Source organism: Rhincodon typus, chromosome 8 (genome assembly GCF_021869965.1).
Source record: "Rhincodon typus isolate 14 chromosome 8, sRhiTyp1.1, whole genome shotgun sequence".
NCBI lineage: Eukaryota > Metazoa > Chordata > Chondrichthyes > Orectolobiformes > Rhincodontidae > Rhincodon > Rhincodon typus.
Genome location: NC_063339.1, coordinates 24,439,955 through 24,463,718, shown reverse-complemented (window position 1 = coordinate 24,463,718; position 23,764 = coordinate 24,439,955). Strand labels below are relative to the sequence as shown.

Sequence of the window (23,764 nt, the reverse complement as noted above, 5' to 3'; positions counted from 1 at the left end):
GGAACACAGCAGGCCAGGCAGCATCAGAGAAGCAGGAAAGTTGATGTTGCGAGTCAGGACTTGTATAGTTTCTGAAGAAGGGTCCTGACCCAAGACATCAACTTTCCTGCTTCTCTGATGCTGCCTGGCCTGCTGTGTTCCTCCAGCTCCACTCTGTGTTATCTCTGGCTCCAGCATCTGCAGTTCTTGCTTTCTCTGAATGGAATGCATCCTGGATTGCTGACAAAGGTAAAGGAGCAAATTGTAGAGCCATGGAGAGAAATTTTCCAGATATCACTAAACACAGGACTAGTCCCATGGGACTGGAGGATTAAAAATGTGACACTGTTGCTTAAGAAAGGGGCAAAGAATAACTCAGGAAACTACTGACCTGTCCACTTGGCATGAATAATGGGAAAACTTATGGAGGCCATAATATGGGATAAGGTAAATGGAGACTTTCTGAGGTTGATCCTCTCCTCTTCAAACAGAACTGCAAACTGTAACCAGTTTCTATCTTCAGCTCACCTTAATAGCACAGAATACAGCTCAAACCAGTGTCTTTTGTGGTCTATGCCATTGGTGGCCATGTGATCTGCTGCTTGGGCTCTGAACCTTGGAATTCCCTTCCTAAATTTCTTCTCCTCTTTTCCTCTCTTGACTTCTCTATGATGCTCCTTAAACCCTGTGCATCAACCACCTTGTAATATTTCACCATGTTAAAGTTCCTATTTAAAATACAAACTGTTGTTACTGTTGTTGCACGCTGCCCTGACTCACTCCTGTCAGGCAGAAATGCTATGCTGCCTCCACCAATGCTCCAAGGCCTTTCACTGATTATAGAAATAATATTAGTAAAAGCAAGTTACTTGTTACATTGATATTTGTCTCAGTGCCATTTTCTGCTTCTGCTACTAGTTTTACTTCATCCATTATCTTCATAGTGTCTCTTTGTTAGAGTAAGGCATTGTGTTCTGGATGCAACTTGATTGGCTAAACTACTAGGCTTGGAACAAAACACACTTTATTCTTTCACTATGGTTATAATACAAACAAAACAAAGAAGAATTGGAATGACTTAATTTTATTGGAAAACTTAACAGATTATTTAACTACTAAACAGCAACTGTTTAGTAGTTAAATAAATGTGTGTAACATCCCATAAATAAACCCTTGGAAAAAGCAAATTCAGTAAAACAGACAGTCTCACATGCAACTCTCCAGTACAGGAGGAAAGAACACCAAGAGAAAACTCTGAGGGAGAGTGAGAACACAAGTGTTTTGCTGTGGCAGGGACAGATATATAGCAGCTTCTAAATCCCAACAACTACCGAAAGCTAAACTAAAATCCTGGTTCTGTGGGAGCTTGACCCCACTTTTTCATGCTACTTCTAATATGCCAACCTTTAAAAAAAAAATCACAAGGCCTCACACAAAAAAAGGACAAAATATACCTCTTAAAGCCACGGTATTATCACACTGGGATCATTCTTGTCAACCTCCTCTGGATTCCCTCCAAGGCAGCACATCCTTTCTTAGGTACAGGACCCACAACTGCTCATTCCAAATACAGTTTGACCAGAGCCTCATACAGCCTCAGCAGTACATCTCTGCTCTTGTACTCTAGCCCTCTTGAAGTGAATGCACAGATTGCATTTGCCTTCCTAATAGCCAACTTAACCTACATGTTAAACTTAAGAAAATCCCAAACTAGGACTCCTAAGTCTCTTTTTGCTTCAGATTTTCCCATTTAGAAAATAGTCTATGCCTTAATTCCTCCTACCAAAGTGCATAAGCTCACACTTTCCCATACTATATTCCATCTGCCTGTTCAAATCCTTTTGCAGCCTCCCTGTTTCCTCAACACCCCTCCACCTAATTTTTCCATCATCTGCAAACTTAGCAACAATGCCCTCACTTCCTTTATCCAGATCATTAATGTATAACGTGAACAGTTGTGGTCCCAACACTGACCCCTGCAAAACTTCACTGGTTACCGGCTGCCATCTGAAAAGACCCCTTAACCCTCCTGTCTGCTTTCTGCCAGTCAGCCTATCCTCTATACATGCCAGGACCTTGCCCCTTATACCATGGGCTCTTAAGTTATTGAGCAGCCTTCTGTGTGGCACCTTTTCAGAGGCCTCCTGGAAATTCAGATTGATCACATCCACTGGCTCTCCTTTGTCTAACTTGCTTGTTACCTCCTCAAAGAATTTGAACAGATTTATCAGGCATGATCACCCCTTGACAAAGCTGTGCTGAATCAGCCTGACTCCCTTGTATGTTTTTCTTTATCCCCAGCTGAGAAACCCCATCCTTTGTGGTTGTTAGGGTCTTCAACCCAGGACAGAGAAAAGAAAACATCAGCCCTAGTTCTTTCCCCATTTCCAAGCCCCCTTATCTGTGTCCCCGCCCTCGACTCCCAACTTTTGGCTGTGAAATTGTCTATTAAATACATATGTGCTGTACTTAGGGTCTTATAGATTAGAATAGTGCAGCACAAAAGGAAATCATTCAGTCAATCGAGTCTTTGCTGGTTTTTTTTCAAAGCCCTCACTCTGACCAAAATGTTCTGCACCTATTCTTTCCCTTTATTCTCCAAGTATTTCACCAATTTTCTTTCAATCACAAATTTAACCCATATCCATTACAATATCAGGAGGTGAGGTGCATTCCAAACCCTGACCACTGTTTGGGGAAGGACTTTTCTTCATGTTGCCTTTATTTCTTTTGCCAATCAAATTTAATGTAATTAAATGTGTCATCTGATTATCAAGACTTCAGCCATCAGAAACAGTTTTTATTTATTCTATCTATTTTATGATTTTATACATCTCCATCAAATCCTCGGGCTTCTTGGCTGAGATAAGAGCCCATGGTGTTGGAGGTAATATATTGTCATGGATCGAGAATTGAAGAATGGGCAGGAACCCATTTTCAGTTTGGCAATCTGTAACTGGTGGAGTTCCATAGGGATCACTGCTGGAACTGTGGTAACACAATGTGGAACTGGAGGAACACAGCAGTCCAAGCAGCATCAGAGGAGCAGGAAAGTTGACATTTTGGGTTTGGGACCCTTCTTCTGTGTCCCGACCCGAAATGTCAACTTTCCTGCTCCTCTGCTGCTGTTTGGACTGCGGTGTTCCTCCAGTTCCACACTATGTTATCTCTGACTCCAGCATCTGCAGTTCTTACTATCTCTGAGTGCTGGAACTGTGACATCTTTTAGTATACTTTAATGACTTCAATGAAGGAAGCAAATAAACTGTAGCCAAATTTGCAGACAAAAAACGAGGTGGAAAGGCAAGTTGTGGGAGGGATACAAATAGTTTACAGAGAGACATTGTTAAGTTAAGTAAGTGGGCAAAAAGTTGGCAAATGGAATATACTGTGGGAGAACGTGAAGTTCATTTTGGAAGGGAGAACAAAAGAACAATATTATCTAAATGCGGAAATACTGCAGCAAGTTACAACACAAAGGGACTTGCGTGTACTTGTGAATGAAGCATAGAAAGCTAACACACAGGTAATCAGGAAGAGAAATGGAATGTTGGCCCTTATTTCAAGGGATTTGGAGTGTAAGAGTAGAGAAGACTTTCTACAGTTGTAGCAGCTGGAAAGACCACGTCTGGAGTATTATGAGCAGTTTTAGTCACATTATTCAAGAAAATATATTATTTCATTGGAGGCAGTCAGAGAAGGTTCACTAGGATGATCCCTGGTATGGAGGGATTGTCTTATGAGCAAAGATTAACAATTTGAGACTCTACTCATTGGAGTTTAGAAGAATGAGAGGTGATCTAATTGAAACATTTTGGATTCTTAAGGGGCTCGACAGGGTAAGTGCTGAGAAGATGTTTCCCCTCATGGGAGAGTCTAGGACCAGCGGGCATAGTCTCAGAATAAACGGGTAGAAATTTAAAATGGAGATGAGGGGGAATTTCTTCTCTCAAATGGTAGAGAGCCTTTGGAACTCCTTGCCACAGAGAACTGTGGGGCCAGAGTCTATGTGTATGTTTGAGGCTGAGATAGATTCTTGATCAGTCAGGAATCAAAGATTATGGGAAAATGGCAGGAAAGTGGACATGAGGAGTGTCAGATCAGTCATGATCCTATTGAATGGTTGAGCAGGCTCGAAGCGCTGAACCCCAAATCTTATTTCTCTTTATCTTTTGGTCTTAGAGCAATAAATCTAGCTTCCCTGTAATCCATCAACTCTGGAACTCTTGTAATAACTCTCTTCTTAACCCTCTACAAGCTCTCATATCCTTCAGTTACCTGAATTAGAACCAAAAGTCACAGCACATTTGAACTGTTTCGTGTAAGTTCAGCAAAAATGCTTTGCTTTTGTACTCTTTGCCTCTGTTATTAAAGACCATTGAAAGCATAGCTTTCAGAATGATACACTTTACAGCCATTGCTTTGTCAGGTAGTTACCACCTTCCAACCACCAACAATCGTACTCAACAGATGCCATCACCAAACACGTCTTCACCGCACATCCCTGAATCCCTACACCATTCCGAATGGATTATTCCCTCCCTAAGACCGTGACTCCTCATCAAACCCAAGTTCCCACTGTCTTCTCATGACACCTTCCTATGCAAGCACAAGATACACCTGCTTTTTTAGATTCTTTCTCCCCATTGTTCAAGGCCCCAAACAATCCCTCAAAGTGAAACAGTGGTTTACTTGTAATTCTTTCTATTTCGCAAACTCACAATCCAACATACTTTACTTTGAGTTCAACGTTGTCAGACATTAAGCCTTCGCTACACTTTCTTTCAGAGAATAGTTCTTAGTAGAGATTCTGTTACTATAAGATATGGGAATCATATATCATCCAAAATAGGCAGTACAAATCTCATTAGTCATTTAAGGTAAGTTTAGTAAAAGTATTTTTTTAAGAAGCAACAGTTCAGATATGAAGCATAAGCTGTATACATAGGAAAAGCACATGAAGTCTGAGTTACGAGTTGTTTACTAATGCCAGAGGACAAACAGACACATAATGCAGAGTGAAACAGCCTTTTGATCTGAGCTAAGACATTAGCAAATTCTTTGCCCAGTCTTCCTCTATTTTCTCAGGTCTTCCTCTATCAGAAGAAGGCAGCTGCCAGGTGAGGACTGTCCCTTGCCTCCCAGCACCCATCAGTAAACTTTATTTCCAGGAGTTGTTTTCCCAAATCAGTCACTTGTTCAAATACCTCTGCTCAATGACCACAGATACCCAAAGCATCACTACTTCCCCTATCCATCACTTTAACTCAAGGTCACTTTTAGTTTACCTAATACTTGGAGTTATTTGTTAGCCTTTACCTGACACTTGTGAAGATTACACGTATAAGACACTGTCCAATCAATTTAGGAATGTCAGCATGGATGTCTAAACCAGGCGGCCTTGACATTTTTAGAGACTTTTTATGGGTTTTTCCAGAGATAGAAGAGGAACAATATTCCCATCAAGTGGCCTCATACTTTGTAGGTTTATAGTGAATTGATGTAAAAGTCCTTTCTCTTCCTGTCATCAGCAGATTTAGCAACTATAGCTTCTGTCTCTTTATCAAATCATTTATAGAGATTGTAAAATGTTGAGGTCCCAGCAATGACCCCAATGACACTATTCAGTACGTCCTGCCAGCCTGAAAATGATCAGTTTATGTCTGCTTTGTTTCCTGCTAAACAGCCAGACTTCTATCTAAATGCCAAATGTTTCACAGTACACAGCAAGCTTCTATTTTCCATTATAATCTTTAATGAGGCATCTTATGAGCTATCTCTGAAGAAGGGTCCCGACCTGAAACGTCAACATTCCTGCTCCTCTGATGCTGCCTGGCCTGCTGTGTTCCTCCAGCTCCACACTGTTATCACTTATCACTCTATGTTCTCTGAAAATCTAAATACAGTGCAATTCTCTGTAATCCACAGCATAGGTTACTTTCTAAAAGATCGCCAATAAATTGGTTCATCATGATTGTCCTTTAATAAAACCATGTTGACTCTGTGTTTACCTTGAGCTTTTCTAAGTGCCCTGTTATAGTTTCTTCAATAACAGCTTCTAACATTTTCCCTGCAACAGACCCGTAGTTTCCTGTTTGATAGCTCCCTCTCTTTGCAGATAAAGGAATTACATTCACTATTTTCCAGTCTAATTGAACCTTTCCTAAATATTAAGGAAGTTTGGAAAATTAAGATCATGCATCAACTGTCTCACCAGTTACTTCTTTAAGAGCTGAAGGTGAAGTTCATCAGGACTCAGGCCTTGTCAGGCCATAGCTCCACTAATTTGCTCAGATGGAATCTGTACTACCTCCCTGGTGACTATAGTTTTCCTGAGTTTGTTTCTGCCTTCCATTTCCTGATTTACAGCTATTTCCGGAATGTTACTTGTATCATCCGTAGTGAAGACCAATGCAGAATATCTGTTCAATTTGTGAAGTTACTCTGTGTCCCAGTAGCAAGCTGCAGCTTCAGATTTATGGTTGTAGGCTTATATCGCAGCCTCTTGCTGATCTGAATGGTTGTATGGGTCTTTTTTTTTAATCTGGGAGCTGACACATCCAGTCATTTCATGCAGCATTGTGGCTCCAATGCCCACAGTGTTCTCATCAGGCAGAATCTTGGGCCCTCCCTTGTGACATGTTTGGTGGTAGGTGTCATTTAATCAGCTCGAAGTGGTCTCATTGTGCAACCACCACTATTAGGTCAGCAGCAGGTGGGCGGTTCCTTTTGTGGGGCTTGCTTGAGGGCTCCTGGATTGGGGGGAGGCCCTTGATCAAAGGCACTCAGTACCTGACCCCAGCATGGGGAAGGATGTATTTCTTGCTACTGTCTCTGCTGTTGGTGGACTGATAGACTGCTACATTAGCGCTCAACACATGGTGTCAGTTTAATATGTGGCAACCTTGGAAATATATTCACATAGCAAATAGTTCCTGGCTGTTTATAGATGTAACACCATTAATTCAGGGTTACTGAAGCTGTCAATTCTTTTCTTCTTTCTTTTCAGTTGTGTATTTGGATGGCTCCTTATTGGCTTTTGAAGATATCTTCAAAATGGTGACATTCTATTGTGTGAGCAGGTAAGTTAATGTTTGGCTGATCCATTCTGTTCATGTGATGTGGTGTGCAATACAGGTTTTAATATTTGTTCTTAGAATCCCAATGTGATCAGTCCTATAACGTAACAAAAAATATGTTGTGTGTTTAATGTAATTTTTCATCCAATTATAAACAAAATCTGCTGTCTTGACATCTACCCCTATGCTGCTGTTTCTCAGCTGGGTGGACCAACTCTTTGTCCATTGTTACCCTTATGTAAACGGTATGAGCCCATTTCCAATGACAACCTCACAGCACTAATATCCATCATGGAGGCTTTAGGAATTATACAAGAAATCTACAGATTGACATCATTGCGATATTGTTGGAGGTTGATTTCACAATACTTCTGCTATGAGTTGTGTGGGAGCCATGTACCTACCTAATAAAGAAGGCATTTTATGTAATAATGATGCATAACTATGTTATAACAGAAACCATGCTTCGTTAGTATGACTGTATAGTACACACAGAGTTCCTCTTTCTAAATGCATCAAAACTCAAACACGACCCATTCCGTTGGAATCTCAACTTACTTGCTCTGCACATCTTAATGGAAGGCTGTAATTTTCCTAGCTATTAGATGTTGAAAATATTGTTTTCAGTTTCTCTTCAATTTAATAAAAATCTGGAATTAAAAACTAACATAATGGTGACTATATAACCATTGTCGATTGTTGTAAGAACCCAGCTACTTCTCTAAAGCTCTTTAGGGAAAGAAATCTGCTGTCCTTACCTGGTCTGGCCTATCTATGACTCCAGAGCCACAGTAATGTGGTTGGATTTTAAATGCCCTTTCAAATGGCCTAGCAAGCCAGCCCTTTTCAGACCAATTAGAAATGGGAATAAATGCTGGCCTCATCAGTGGCACACACATCCTGTGAGTGAAAAATGTTTAAAGAAGTATCATTTGACATTACCCATTACAAATTGAATCCTGATTCTGAAATTGGTTTGGATCTGTTCCAGTGGCATTGGGCAGAAAGTATACCCATTTTAGGCAAAAATTGGAAGCTGCCTCTTTTCGAACAGGAGCCGGGACAAATCTAGTTGAATGTGGCATGTCATTCAAATGATGCCTAAATACTGGAGGTGTCTCCAGGGTGCCTATCTTCAGAGTCCACTTCAAGAAAGTTCCCTGAGCAAGAAAATTCAGGGAGACGAAAAACTGAATGAAGAAATATAACCATTCTGTTAACATCCTCGTGTGCCTGGTGCAAAATGCTGCTTAGAATTTACTTCAAAATCAGTATGCACAAATTGCATTGCAGGCATGATATTTCATAATCTGCATTTACAAATTCAGTATAAACCACCCCAAACAAAACTAATGTAAAGGGCTATCTAGTAAGGCACTTCTTCAGAGCTCAGGCTTCAAGGATAATGATACTTCTCTCATTAATGAATGTGTGTACTGCTAGACTCCATTTGACGGTCAGTATAAAGCAGCGTTTGTTCTCTGCACTTTGAATTTCTGCTGTCAAAAGGTTTGGTTCCAGGCACCAACTCTAGTGCAAGAGCAACACGAGTCAGTTTTAAATGCTGCTGCTGTGCAGGTGGATAAGTAGCTGTTACTAGAGGTAGGATATTTATGACCCTGTTGCAGATTGTTTGAAAAAGGGCAGTCGGATCCACTGCTGTTTCAAGTTAGAAATGGAATCACATCTAATGTTCAAATCAAGGTCCCATGATATACCTAAGATCTTGGTTATAAGCCTCAGTTATAAATGGGTGCATTGTACAGGTCTGCTGTTTTTGCACTAGCTTTCAGCAACCCAACCATTATTCCTTAAGTGACTCTCTGAAGATTTTTTCGGAGGGTCCCGACCCGAAATGTCAACTTTCTTGCTCCTGTGATGTTGCCTGGCCTGCTGTGTTCCTCCAGCTCCACATTGTGTTATCTCTGACTCCAGCATCTTGCTATCTACCAAAGAAATTCATATTTGCTTGCTTCCTCGACCCACTCCCACTCCCTGTTCCCCATCCCCATCTTCATAGAATCATAGAATCCCCTTGCTGACTGCCTGTTGTGGCTCTAAACTAAAAATTGAGCTGACAGAATCATGTGATATTAGACATAGAAACAACCATTCAAGTGTAAACTGTGCTTTCATCCGTGTCATTCACCCAAGCAAACATCATTTTCCTGGTCTGTTTCTCAAATTCCTCTTTTTCAGTCAACTACCTCTATTTTAAAATAAGTTTGGACTCTATACTGGGGCTTATTGGCAAGATAATGCACAAAAATATTTACATTGCATCACTGTTTCTTGCTCTGCATTTCTCTTTAAATTTTGATTTGATTTAAGCTTTATTGTCATGTTTACTCAGGATGAGAACCCCTGTTCATTTGTGTCACACACTGTACCAACTCAAGGAATTCTACCTTTGATTAATGATCTGAAGACTTGCACTTGTGTTTGTCATTTGTTGAAACAAGCATGCTTGTAACAATAGTCCAATTGACACCAAAGGGTTAAGGCGTTCCAATTGTGAAAGGCCACATGAATCAGCAGAGATAATGCAAAGCCACAGATGTATGATGGAAAACAAGAAATGAGCCTCAATAGGAGTAAAGTTATAGTTCATCTTGGAAGCAATATTATTAACAATCCTATTATAAAGGTTACAAAGGGACATTGGTAGGATGCAGAGATGGGCTGAGAAGTGGCAGATGGAGTTTAACCCTGAAAAGTGTGAGGTGATTCATTTTGGAAGGACAAACTTGAAAGCAGAATACAGGGTTAACAGAAAGATTCTTGGCAGTGTGGAGGAGCAGAGGGATCTTGAGGTTCATGTCCACAGTTTCCTGAAAGCTGCCACCCAGGTGGATAGAGTTGTTAAGAAGACGTATGGTGTGTTGGCTTTCATTAATAGAGGGATTGAGTTCAAGAGCCGTGAAGTTATGCTCCAGCTATACAAAAGCCTGGTTCGGCCACGTCTGGAGTATTGTGTCCAATTCTGGTCTCATTACAGGAAAGATGTGGAAGTGTTGGAAAAGGTGCAGAGGAGATTTACCAGGATGTTGCCTGGAATGGAGGGAAGGTCTTATGAGGAAAGGTTGAGAGAGCTAGGGCTTTTCTCTTTAGAACGACGAAGGATGAGAGATGACTTGATAGAGGTGTACAAAATGAGCAGAGGTATAGATAGAGTGGACAGCCAGAGACTTTTTCCTCGGGTGGAGGTAGCTATTATGAGGGGGCACAGTTTTAAAGTGAGTGGAGGTAGATATAGGGGAGACGTCAGAGATAGGTTCTTTACTCAGAGAGTGGTAGGGGCGTGGAATACATTGCCGGAGAGGGTAATGGAGTCGGCCTCATTAGGGGCATTTAAGCGGCTATTAGATAGGCATATGGATGATAGTATAAGGTAGGGGTGGAGGTTAGATAGACCCTAGGATTAGGGTAAAATTTCAGCACAACATCGTGGGCCGAAGGGCCTGTACTGTGCTGTACTGTTCTATGTTCAATGTTCTATGTTCTGTGTTCTAAAATTATTAATGATCATTGAAACTCTCCCTGTGGGATGTATATGATGAACTTTAGCATTAGTCGTGATACAGTGCTGGCATTCTCACTTCTCAAGAGACCTGAAAATACAGGAACATAAGAATTTAGAGCAGAAGTAGGCCATTCAACCCTTCCAGCTGGCTCTACCATTTCATAAAATCACAGCTAGTCTGTGGTCTCAACAAGACTTTCCTGTTTGCCTCCACATTCCTAGAGTTCCTTTTCTATCAAAGCTCTATCTAACTCAAATAAATTAAAGCAAAGAACTGCTCATAACGAAGATCTGAAACAAAAACAGAAATTGCTGGAGACTCTCAGCGGGTCTGGCAACATCTGTGGAGAGAAAGCAGTGATGTGCATATGCTGGTGTTGGACTGGCGTGGACAAGGTCAGAAGTAACACAACACCATACTTTATTTGAAACCACAAGCTTTCGGAGCAGCACTCCTTCTTCAGGTGTTAGTGAGAGAGGTAGTATCCAACACAGAATTTATAAGTAAAAGATCAAAGGGTCACACCACTGATGAGGATGTATTAAACAAACCTAATATGCTATTAAATCTTTAATCAGTTAGAAGGTTTAATTGATTAATATGTATATGTAAATCCCCGAATTTCTTTCAAGTCATTGTCCTGACAAAACTAAAGGTTTTATCAGTGTAAAGAAGATGTGACGTTTTAGGACAGACAATGAATGTTAGATGGGAGGCCTTGTTTAGAATCTGTTTGTGTTTTGGTTTGGAGTCAGACTGGTTTTATTTCTAAAGTAGGAATTTATAAATACCACATTGACTGACTTTCTATAAAATGTGTGCTTTTGAACAAAATAGAATGTGTGTGTGTGTGAGAGGGGGAGAGAGAGTGTGAATGAGAGTGTATGTGTGTGTGTGTGTGTGTGTGTGTGTGCGTGTGTGTGCGCGAGTGTTGGGGGGAGAGAGAGAGAGTGTGTGTGTATAGGAGAGAGAGAGTATGCATGCATGTGTGTATGTGGAGGGGGAAAGAGGGAGAGGAGGGCAAGAGAATATGTGTGTGTGGAAGAGAGAGAGTGTGAGGGTGTGTGTGTGTGTGCGTGTGTGTGTGTGTGTGTTTATGCATGTGTGTTTGAGTGAGTGTGTGTGTGTTTATGTGTGTGTGTGTGTGTGTGTGTGTGTGTGTGTGAGTGTGTGACTGTGCTGAGTGTGTGAGAGTGTATAGTGTGGTGGGGTCACCTGTAGTGCGACATGAACCCAAGATCGCAGTTGAAGCCATCTCATGGGTACGAAACTTGGCTCTCAGCCTCTGCTCAGCGACTCTGCATTGTTGTGTATCCCAGAGTCCGCCTTGGAGGACGTTTACCCGACGATCCAAGCCAAATGCCTTTGACCGCTGAAGTGTTCCCCGACTGGGAGGGTACATCCCTGTCTGGCGATTGTTGTGCGGTGGCCATTCATCCATTGTCATAGCGTCTGCATGGTTTCACCAATATACTATGCCTTGCGGTATCCTTGCCTGCAGTGTATGAGATAGACAATGTTGGCCGAGTCACATGAATATCTGCTGTGCACGTGGTGGTTGGTGTTCCCACATGGTAGTGTCCATTTCGAAGATGACATGTCTTGCAGCGGTTACCATGACAGGGTTGTGTGGTGTTGTCGTCGATGTTGTCCTGAAGGCTGGGTAGTTTGCTGCGAACAATGGTCTGTTTAAAGTTTGGCAGTTGTTTGAATGCGAGAAGTGGAAGCGTGTGGAAGATCTTGACGAGTTAACGTTTCAAGTCCACTGACCAAAATGTTCTGAGAAAGGGTCACTGGACTCAAAACACTAACTCTGCTTTCTCTTCACAGATGCTGCCAGACCTGCTGAGTTTCTGCAGCAATTTCTGTTTTTGTCCCTATCTAACTCAACCTTGAATAAATTCACTGACGCAGCCCCAACTGTTGTCTATGATGAGAATACCAGAGAGTAACAACCCTCTAAGAGAAGTAAAAATCTCATCATCTCTGTCCTCTTACTATTGTTAACATGTAAATTTACCATGCTTCAACCGCAAGCCACCTACTGTGGTTCTGAACTAGTTGGTGGTATCTTTCTGTTTTTGGATTAAGTCTGAAATTGAGACAGATTTGAGGAAAACTCAAGAGTTTCCGTAGAGGGGAAAATACAATTTATTTAAAAAAAAACGTAATAGTTGTAAAAAAAACTTACTGGCCGTACTGGAGCTCTGTGTTTGAAGTAAATAAGACAAGTTGAACCAGAATGGACCATTCGCAAGTTTTACTGGTGTTTCCTTTGGGATCTCAGAATTTGAAAGCTTGCTGGATCTTCCTGCAGTTAGGCTACTGATTGGTTTCAATGGGATTTGGGCCAATATTATGAGGTTATACTGGCCGCAGAGAGCTACTGGCCAGTATGAGGCTGAGAAATCCAAAACTCAGCAGTGTCACTGAGGGGACCGTAGCTGCTGCTGGGACAACATCACCCAGACCCTGAGGATTGGGGGTCACTCTTGCCCATATGGAGGGTAAATGTTGTTTGGTGGGGATCTCTCAGGTTGCAGGGAAATAGGTGCCAAGGGATTGAGATAGAAGAGCGATGGGGAGCCCCTGTGGCCAATCCCCTATAACCAGTCCCTCAGTTTTAATTTGAGGGACCTAGCTCCATCTCACCTGTCAGGCTGCCTACACTGTTTTAACAGTCAGTTTGGCCGACTCTTTCTCATCTTGCCTGGAGCTGAAATTATTGCATCTCAGAGGCAAACAATCCTTCAATGTTTATGAAGTTACCACTTAAAGACCTCAAGTGCAAGAAGGTAAAGTTTGGGCCTTCACAGCCAAAACCGAATTCGGGCAAAGGAAAGCAGGTGGTGGGTGGGGAAAGTTCTGCTCCCACACCATCTTGCCTACCTCATTCCATCCATAATCTACATTATCTATTCCCTTTCATTATCGAGAAAGGACAATTACCACTTAACTTTCTCTTTACCAGTGAGAATGAGAGCATTTTTTTTTACTTAAAGTGCTACATATCTAATGTACTATAGATTTTAAAGTTATTGGTTAGCAAAACGTTACGATAATATCTTTCAACAGACTTACATTCATCTTGAGTATATCTTTTTAAGAACTTACTTTGTATTCTCTTCTTTATGCGTGTAGAGATATACTGCCATCAACACTGGTTTTGCCACAAGCAATAGCAGAAGCAACAAATTCTGAAGAGTTACAAGTTGTTTCGCATCTGGGAATAGGTATGCACTGACAGAAAATTTTGTCTATTGTAGAATCTGTGTTTGACATCTTGAATGATAATGATGGCTGACTTTGTTACAATGGATGTGCACAACAGGGGAGGTAATGGCCTAGTGGTATTAACGCTGGGCTGTTAACCCAGAGACCCAGATAACATTTGGGGAACCGAGGTTTGAATCCCGCCACAGCAGATGGTGAAATTTGAATTCAATAACATATCTGGAATTAAGAGTCTAATGATGACCATGAATCCATTGTCGATTCTTGGGGAAAAACCCGCCTGGTTCACTAATGTCCTTTAGGGAAGGAAACTGCCATCCTTACCTCGTTTGACCTACATGTGACTCCAGACCCACAGCAATGTGGTTGACTCTTAACTGCCCTCTGGGTAATAAATGCTGCCTAGCCTGTAACACCCTCATCGCGTTAATGCATAAAGTATTACATTTTCACTGGCACCTTCACATTATTGTTTCCAGCAACGTATCCAAGCCTTTTCCTCCTCATGACGTCTTTGGCTCACTGTCTCAACAAAATGCATCTTTAAGAACACACAATGAAAAGAAGTAAACAAAATAATGTTCAGTTTCATTTCAAATTCTTTGTGACTACTTGATGTTAATGATTCTATAAAACTGCTTTCAAGTGGTCCCCAAAATGTGTAACACGGTGGTTCCAAAATTTCTGTCTCTTTTTCAAGGCTGGGAGATTGGCATGACCCCCTGAGAGAGAACGACAAGAGCAGGCCAGATAGTGAGGTGGAATGGAGAGAGTTACCAGGATATTTCAATGTTCTTGAAATGCTTGTGAAGTACACAGTTTTTAAAGCTTCAGGAGCCAGAACACGAGGTTCAGATATTAGGCTATTTCCACAGTTTGAAAAACACAACGATTTACACTGTCTCACAGCAGTTGTTCTCTCAGTCAGAGCTCAATGGTAGCCATTACTGCCTTGGACCTCACAACCCTCAAATTTGTGAAGCCCTGACATAATGGTCAAATTTGGGGAAACATGGAGTACAGGAATTGGGATGTAATGTTGAATTTGTACAGGACATTGGTGAGGTCTTTTCTGGAGTACTGTAACCAATTCTGGTCTCCCTGCTAGAGGAAAGATATTATTAAATTGGAGAGAATTCAGAAAATATTTACCAGGATCTTGCTGGAAATGGAGGGTTTGAGTTATAAAAATAGGCTGGAACTTTTTTCACTGGAACGTAGGAGGATAAAGGGTGACCTTGTAGAGGTTTATAAAATCAAGAGGGGCATAGATAAGGAGAATAGCAAAGGTCTTTTTCCTGGAATGGGGGAGTTAAGAACATATTATTAAGGTGAGGGGAGAGAGAGTGGTTCATGTGTGGAATGAACTGCCAGAGGAAGTGATGGATGCAGGTACAGTTACAACATTTAAAAGACATTTGGATAAGTACATGAATAATTAAGGTTTGGAGGGATATGGGCCAAACCCAGGCAAGTGGGACTAGTTTAGTTTGGTCAGCATGGACTAGTTGGACCGAAGGGACTATTTCCATGCTGTATGACTCCATGACTCTATGTTATATAATTCCAATGCAAAATGCTAACTATGTTGCCACACACATATTCAATGAATCACTTCGCTCATTACTGCAGGACAGTTAACCAATCTGCAGAAAATGGTGAGTTCTGAGAAATACAATCATTCTAAGCTCCAAAGTTTGTGTGTAATGCTCTGATTGTTTCTGGGAACCCCAGAACACTACTGGTTTCTCAGCTCATTCACTGTCGTTCATAGAATCCCTACAGTGTGGAAACAGGCCAATCGGCCCAACACGTCCACACCACCCCTCCAAAGAGCATCCCACCCAGACCAATCCCCCTACCCCTGCATTTCCCTTGCCTAATCCACCTAACCTAAACATCCCTGGGCACTATGGGAAATTTAGCATGGCCAATCCACCTACCCTGCACATCTTTGGACTGTGGGAGGAAACCGGAGCACCCGGAGGAAACCCACCCAGACACGGGGAGGATGTGCAAACTCCACACAGACAGTCACCTGAGGGTGGAATCAAACCCGAGTCCCTGGTGCTGTGAGGGAGCAGTGCTAACCACTGAGCCACCGTGCCGCCCCAATTCCCACATTCAGTAGAAGAGCCATAGAAATTCCAGAAATGTGCTGCCAATGGCACAGATACATCACAACTCCTGCAGTTCCTTACACCAAAATCAAGGACAGACAAGTGGGAAAATGACAGTACCTTGTCCCCACATAAATTTAAAATCAGAAGCTATTTTTAAAGTCACATTGAGGTATTTTAGGTTCATTATCATAGGTAAGAATACAAGTTGAAGTGGAGGAGTTCTGAAATTGCTGGACTCTACCCCAGTTCAGGGGGTAGCCTATTTCCTTGCCATTAACAAGGCAGAAAACTGGAAACGTCACAAACTAATGACAATGACCAGGACTTTTACAATTAACAGTCCCACCATATTAGATTTAATTGTTTCAAAATTTTATGCTGCAGATTCAGCAATGAGATATGTTACAGTTTACATAGATGTGAATGATGAAGAATATAATGCAAAGTTTCATTTCAAAGGTGAATCCATTTAGACTTACATATATTCATATGTAAGATATTTAAAATGTATAGTACATGATTACTTTTGGCTACTATTCTGCAATTTATGCTGTACTTCTTTGACTGAAAGATCTTACTGCTTATTGTGTCCTCTGTGTTAGATTTCTGGAGTTCATATTTAAACAAACGATGTCAGGAAGAAACTTCTCCAGTTTTGAAAGACTTGAATGCCATTAACATCCAGACTCAAGGCCTGCAAATGACTCCGAATTTGTCTGCTGACAAAAAGCAAAGTTCATGTGAGACTGAGTTGTCAGCAGGAAATGACAAGTTGTGGTTTGTCAATCCTGTGTTTATAAAAGAATATTGCGGCACTGTCCCTTCAACAGAACCATCAGGAGACCAACGCCTGAGCTCTACAAATAACATGGATCTAAAAGTGAGGAGACCTCCACCACTCCCTCCCCGACCAAAGCCATCAGAACTGATTGCTGCACTGTCTGATAACTGTGGAGATAGAAGCCAGTCACTGTATGGCAAAGCGTTCAAGGAAAATGATGACGAAATTAAAATTGGAAGGGAGCATGTCGAGTTAATCAAGCAGATTGAGACCTTGCCACAGGCAATCAGTGTGGACAATATAGAAACTCCAATCCCCAAGTTCCCACCAGTCCCACCAAGGCGTCGGCCATCGGAAAAGCAATCTATAGACCTTGAAAGCAGCCAGAGTGAAGAGGAAAGGAAGGAGCCTGAGGAAGTGAAACAAAGCGTTGATAATACAGTGAATGATAAGCCACTAGTCGAAGACTCCATCAAATCTACAGCAAATGAACAGCAGGAATTGCTGAGTGACAAATTGCAGAGTATTGATGATCTGAACAACAGCACATCAGGCAGGCCCAATACTGAGCAATGGAAACAATCAGGTCAGTCTACACCTATTGCACCTCCAAGAAAAAAAAAGTTATCCACTCAACTTGCCAAGAAAAACGCCAATCAAGAGCACACTACCAGAGGTCAGGAAAACAAAGTGTCAAAGATAGTTAAGTTAGTTACAATAAAGGATCAGTCGGAAGATGCCTCTGACTCCTCGGTGCAGAGTGACTGTGTGCAATCATATAACTTAACTGATTTGAAAATAACTGATGGGTCGTTGTACTCTCCTGAAGGTAACATACCCAATCCCATTTCGGAAGTGGATTCTTACTCCACCAGCAGCACAGAGGAAGAGCAAGATCCAGTGCACACTCATTCACAAACTAGGAAGCAACGCCGCTCTATGATGTTGGACAAAGCGAAAAACAGACTGTCGATTGTGACGTTAAGCAATGTTTTGAATGCTTTCCGTTCAACAGACAGGAAAATTCGGAAGAAAATAACAGAACTGGCTCAAGAGAAGGAGTCCTATTTTGGTCACCTGGTCCAGGATTACAAAGCATACACAATGGAAGTAATGCAAAATCATACTTCTAGCACCGAAATGTTGCAGGAGATTCGGCAGATGATGACGCAGCTCAAGAGCTATTTACTACAGAGTACAGAGCTGACCTTAATGGTGGATTCATCTTACCAATCTGAAGAAAAACTGGGTAAAGATTGACCCTTGCTATATTTCTGATTTGTGAGGCACTAAGTTAAGATGACCACTGTAAGAATTTAAGGAAAGGTTAGATAAATGATTCGTTGCACGGTAATGGTCATAACATTGAACTCTGCACCACAAACAGTTGTTGAAACCATATCCACAAAGTCTTTTAAAAGAGATTTTCATAGCTGAGGAATGTAAAATCTTATGCAGTGGTGGAGGTTGCAGCAGGGAACATAAATGAGAGTGGGATTATTACTGTAGATGGTTAATATGGTGAAAACGTATGGCACAAATGTTATGATCTGAAAATCTTGTTTCTGTACAGTCTGTGAGTTTATGCTGCTTATTAGAAGAAATTCTTGCTCAATAACAACTGAGTTAAAGATCTTGCTTCTAAAAAATTGAACATGTTATCGATTTGGAAGTTACTTACTTGAATTGATAATGTTTTATTTTTGTCTCTCCTCAGACTTCTGAGTAGCAAGTCTATCCATTAACACTGTATAGACAAGACTTTGCAGTAAATCCAGTTGATAGTGAAACAAGAATCTGTTTCATAGTAAATACAAGTCTGTCTAATGCCCTCTGAGTATCAGGTCCTAGTTGTTAAGATTTGCAACATTAGGTTCTGGGTCCTTTGTGCGTGACACATCTTTCCTGAAGCAATCCCCATCAGAAGAAGGCAGGAGGCTTTCATTTGTGAGTTAATGACGTCAACACAACTCTTAGTTCTGAAGAAGGATCACTGAACCCGAAACATTGACTCTGTTTCTCTCTCCACAGATGCTGCCAGACCTGCTGAGTTTCTCCAGTAATTTCTGTTTTTGTCTTAGATCATTTTTCTAAGCAGAGGTCCAAAGACAAAATACCAGTCAGAAAATGTGGGCATTTAAGGTGGCATCCAGCCCGTTGAGACTGAGGTGATGAGGGGTGATCAGCAGACACTTCAGATCAACATTAGACCATGCTTCACCTTCATTTAGGCCATTAAAGAGAAATAGCTAAGTTGAAATCTATTTCACGGTGGCTCAGTTGTTAGCACTACTGCCTCAAAGCACCAGGGACCCTGGTTCGATCTAGCCTTGGGTGACTGACTGTGTGAAGTTTTTATGTTCTCCCTGTATCTGTGTGGGTTTCCTCCGGCTGTTCTGGTTTCCTCCCACAGCCCAACGATATGCAGGTGAGGTGGTTTGGCTATGCTAAATTGCCAATAGCGTCCAGGCATATGCAGGTTAGTTGGGTTAGCCATGGGAAATGTGGGATTTCAAGGATAAGGTGGGGGTATGGGTCTGGGAGGGATGCTCTTCAGTGGGTCAGTACAGACTTGATGAGCTGAATGGCATCTTTCCGCACTGTAGAGAATCTATGATTCTATTGTATTTGCTAAGCATGCAACAGTTCTAGAAGCCAGAGGAACTTCTACCATTGTGACAAGAGCTTCACAATACATCCAGTCCCCAGCCCACTCAGACCCAGGTACTCTCCTGTGAAAGGCAAAAAGCGAAAGAAAGGTTAAAACCCAAAACAATTAGGAAAAAAAGCACAGGACAGTTAATTTGACCTTCAGGTGATCAGTTCTGGTCCAGAGACCACACTGAACCTAATTAATGTTACAAAGCACATGCAAGTTATATGAAGTGATCTCGGTGCCAATTAAAAACATGTCTCAGATGAAAGAATCAATTCCGGTTTTTGTTGTATGAGCTGGTGTGCTGGTTGTGGGAACAGAAGAATTCCTTAGCATCAAATTTAATTCAACCCTCATGTAATTTGTGGAGTTCCCTTCTGGTCCACTCTAATATATTCTTTTAAAATAACCCATTTACACAGACACAGTCTGGCCCCTTCGTAATCTCACAATCATCGATCGAATCATCCCGAAATCCGTGCTTCTTTAAATTAGGAGTACAGGCGGTTCTCCTATAACGCAATGTTCCGGCAAAGTGGATTGGCTATAATGTGATTGACGAGTAGGGGAATGGTATTTGTAAAATGAGAACTTTGTGTTGGCTATCACGCGATTCCAACATCGACATCACATGATCAGTTCACGGGCTTTGTCCTGCCATGTGCCGAAGAAGTCCCCGCACTGGCACCAAGGATCCTCATGCTTTCTGTGAGAGGTACTGTTCAGTTCTGCAGTGTTCCCCACTAAATGTGAGGACAAAGTGGCAAGAAGCGTCCTGGTGATAAAACTGTGGGTGGTGGACATAAAAGAAAGGCTATAACACCGGAAGAGAAGCTCGATGTTGTAAAGCGTTTTGAACATGATGAGAGAACATGTGATATTGCTCGTGCAACAGGAATGAAGGAGTCTACCTTATGTGACCATTAGAGACAATGGAGAGAAGATTAAAGCAAGCTGTATTGCTGGAACAAGTCTGAGTGCTGTCATGGACAAAGGAACTTGAGGAGATGGAGCAGCGTCTAAGTGTGGGGATAGAAAAGCAAATGAAGAAGCGATTTAATACCACCCTTCTCACCATAAATGAGAAGATCTTACAAAACGCGGCAAAAGTCCTGCAGATGTACCTGCCTTTAGTGCTAGCAGTGGCTGGTTTGCTGGTTTTAAGAGCCGCTATGCTTTCCATAACGTAAGGTTGTGTGGCGAAGCTGCCAGCCCATTCGGGGAGCATACAATGGTGTTTCCTCCCATAGTAAAAAATTAATTGGCAAAGAAGGCTACAACGTAGATCAAATTTTCAATTTGGATGAGACAGGTTTATACTAGAAGCGAATACCATCAAGAACCTACATTTCTATGAATGAAGCACATTCCAGGATTTAAGGTGGCAAAGAATTGTATGACTGTGCTGCTGGGTGCCAATGCCTGTGGAGACTTAAAGCTTAAACCTGTGGTGGTGTATCACTCTGCCAACCTGCAAGCCTTGAAAGGTTACCTTAAGTCAACTCTAGGCATCTACTTTAGGTCAAGCAAGAGAGGTTGGATGATGGGGGCAATTTTTTTCTGACCTTGTTGATGATGTTTTCAAAGATGTTTTTAGAAAGTATTGCAGGAAAAAAATTGTGGATTTCAAGATTCTCCTCATCCTGGATAATGCACTGAGCCATCCTCAGATCATTGGTGAGCTTTCTGAAAACATCAAAGTGCTATTTCTACCCCCAAACACAACCTCTTTCCTTCAACCCATGGACCAGGGTGCAATAGCAGCTTTTAAAGCTTATTATTTAAGGCGCACATTTAAGAGGCTGATTGCAGCCACGGAGGGGGATAAGGACAATGTTCTTCAGTTTTGGAAGAGCTTTAACATCAAGAATGCAACTGACATTATCGTGGAGGCCTGGGGTGATGTCAGCAAGGACTGCTTGCGTGCAGTGTGCCGGAAGCTTCTCCCAGAATTTTTTCAAAATTTAAAAATCTTTGATCCATCAGAGGAGCTGTCAAGAATCAAAGAACATTGTATTGATCTTGCAAAGCAAGTTGGATTTCAAGAAGTGAAGAGTGAGTATGTTGAAGAGCTGCTTGACTCCAACTGTGAAGACCTCCCTACAGCTGATCTACAACAACTTGTCACTGAAGGGGAAGTGGAAGCTGGAGATGAAGAAAATGAAGTCCAGGATGCAGCACCATGAGAGCTTTCCACTTCTGTTTTGTCTTCTATCCTGAGGGAAATTGAGAAGCAGTTGCAGTGATTAGAAGATGATGATTACAATGCAGAATGCAGCAGGATAGCAGTTTGTGAAGTAAGATCTTCTTTGGCACCCAATGAACTGCTTCTTCAGGAATGAAGAAAAAGGGCAAAGCAGCAAAAACTGGATGTCTTTTTTAAGCCAACCCCCAAGAAACAGTCAGAAGACAATGAACCAAAGCCATCCACTTCTGGATTAACTATTTTTCGCCGTAACCCAGCAACCACAACTGTACCTGAAGGTGATGATGATGATGATGATGACAACCCTCAGCCCCTACATTACCAGCAGAGGTACCTCAGAGCCTCCTCCCCCATCAAGTCATCTTGACATTTTTTCAAGATAAGGTGATAAATTTAATGTTACGTCATTATTACATGTGAATTAAACATTTGTTCAAACATTGCTGTCCTTTGTGATATGCTGTTGAGTGATTTTTGAATCATTTTGAGTGATTTATTTTTGTTAGTCTGCCCCAACACCCCTTTTCTCATAGGCCCCATTATTTCTATAGCGCGATTTTGCATAATGCAGCATTTCACAGGAACGCATCTATCGCGTTATAGCAGAACCCCCCGTAATGTGTTGATGTTCCTCTGCCCTCTTTTCAAAGCCTCAATATTCCCCACCATGTGAGGAGACAAAATTGAACACAACATTGCAGCAAATGCTTAATGAAAGTCTTGTAAGGAATAAGAATTTTTGTAATGAATATCCTCCAAATACACAGATGTAAATCAGTACCTTGTGAAAATTAGACTAGAGAAAGAACTTACCTTTTAGAGGATGGATTTGATAAGAAAGGAAAAATAAGCAAGAAAGAAGCTGCTTTGCAAAAATGGGAAAGCAGAAAAAAAAATTGCCTCAGATTTCCTAAATTCACAGTAATCTTTCCCAGTTTTGAGTACTACATTCAAATTATTGGACCAAAAGCAATTTGTGAGGCATTCAATAAAGTTCGCCAAATGGAGCCAGAGAGAGTAGCTGCAGTTTAGTGTACTTCATATAATTTATGGATTACACCAATTAATTCTAATCCTTTTGTCAATTTTTATTTGCAATGTGTGTTGCTTAATTAACAGCGCAGTCTTCTTATCTATTTCAGAAGCTGTTGTGGAATCAGCATTGTGTAAATGTGTTCTCAAACCATTAAAAGACCATATCAACATGCAGCTAAAGGAAATTCATTCCAAAAATGGCAATCTGAAGCTTTTGAAAGAGAACCAACAGATTGTGCAAAACACAACCACCACTGATTTGGGTGTAACTACCAGTGTACCTGAAGTTAGCCTCTTGGAGAAAATACAGCAGAAACTGAGTACCATGCACCAAGCTTATTCACCGGACAAGAAGGTCACTTATCTGCTCAAGTCGTGCAAACTGATTTATGATTCGATGTCGGTTGGAAATACTGGTAATCATTTTTAAAACTTCTCATTTATGTAAAACATGTTTTAGCACCTTTGGACTGTTTTGTACATGTAAATAGAAATTCAGCGAGAGAGTTTTCAACTTTGCCATCTAATTACACATCTATTATAATATTAATTTCATTTTCTCCAGTGTGATGAAAATCAGGCTGGTTGTATAACTGTTTAGGGGAGGGGGGGGAGATACTCGGATGAAGGTGTGAGGTGTGGAGTTCTGTTCCATCACATTATTGCTGAGTTGGTGATGTTGAAAACAACTGGTCCCACCATTGCCCTGAACCTGATGCCTGCAGAATCTGCCTGTCCATTTGTCAGCCTTCATCTGTGTTACATTCAGTAGCCCATTCTGAAACACTGGAGTTTAGAAGAATGAAAGGTGATCGAATTGAAACAGATAGGATTGTTAAGGGGCTTGACAGGGTAAATGCTAAGGATGTTTCCCTTCATGAGAGAGTCTAACAGAGAGGACACAGTCTCAGAATTAAGGAGGGGGTGCAATTTAAGACTGAGGATGAGGAGGAATTTCTTCTGTCAGAGGGTTGTGAGTCTTTGGAATTCCTTGCCACAGAGAGCTCTGGCGGCAGAGTACTTGTACACATTTAAGTTTTGATCATTCGGGGAACCAAGGGTTTACGGAGAAAGTGTAGAAAAGTGGACATGAGGAATGTCAGATCAGCCATGATCCTGTTGAATGGCAGAGTAGGCTCAAAGGGCC

General features: G+C 41.5%; 1 protein-coding gene and 1 long non-coding RNA gene across 2 annotated transcripts in view; one reads left to right on the top strand and one right to left on the bottom strand.

Moving 5' to 3' along the window:
* The window catches only part of LOC125483665, a 117,833-nt gene that overhangs the window by 49,134 nt on the left and 44,935 nt on the right, over positions 1-23,764 (bottom strand). The gene's annotated exons all lie outside the window — the stretch shown is intronic.
* Positions 1-23,764, top strand: part of rin3 (Ras and Rab interactor 3) — a 99,995-nt gene that overhangs the window by 49,243 nt on the left and 26,988 nt on the right. The window contains exons 4-7 of the mRNA XM_020532253.2: positions 6,989-7,061; positions 13,724-13,815; positions 16,542-17,969; positions 22,725-23,033. Coding sequence (XP_020387842.2) covers positions 6,989-7,061; positions 13,724-13,815; positions 16,542-17,969; positions 22,725-23,033 — 1,902 coding nt within the window. The remainder of the gene's footprint in view (positions 1-6,988; positions 7,062-13,723; positions 13,816-16,541; positions 17,970-22,724; positions 23,034-23,764) is intronic.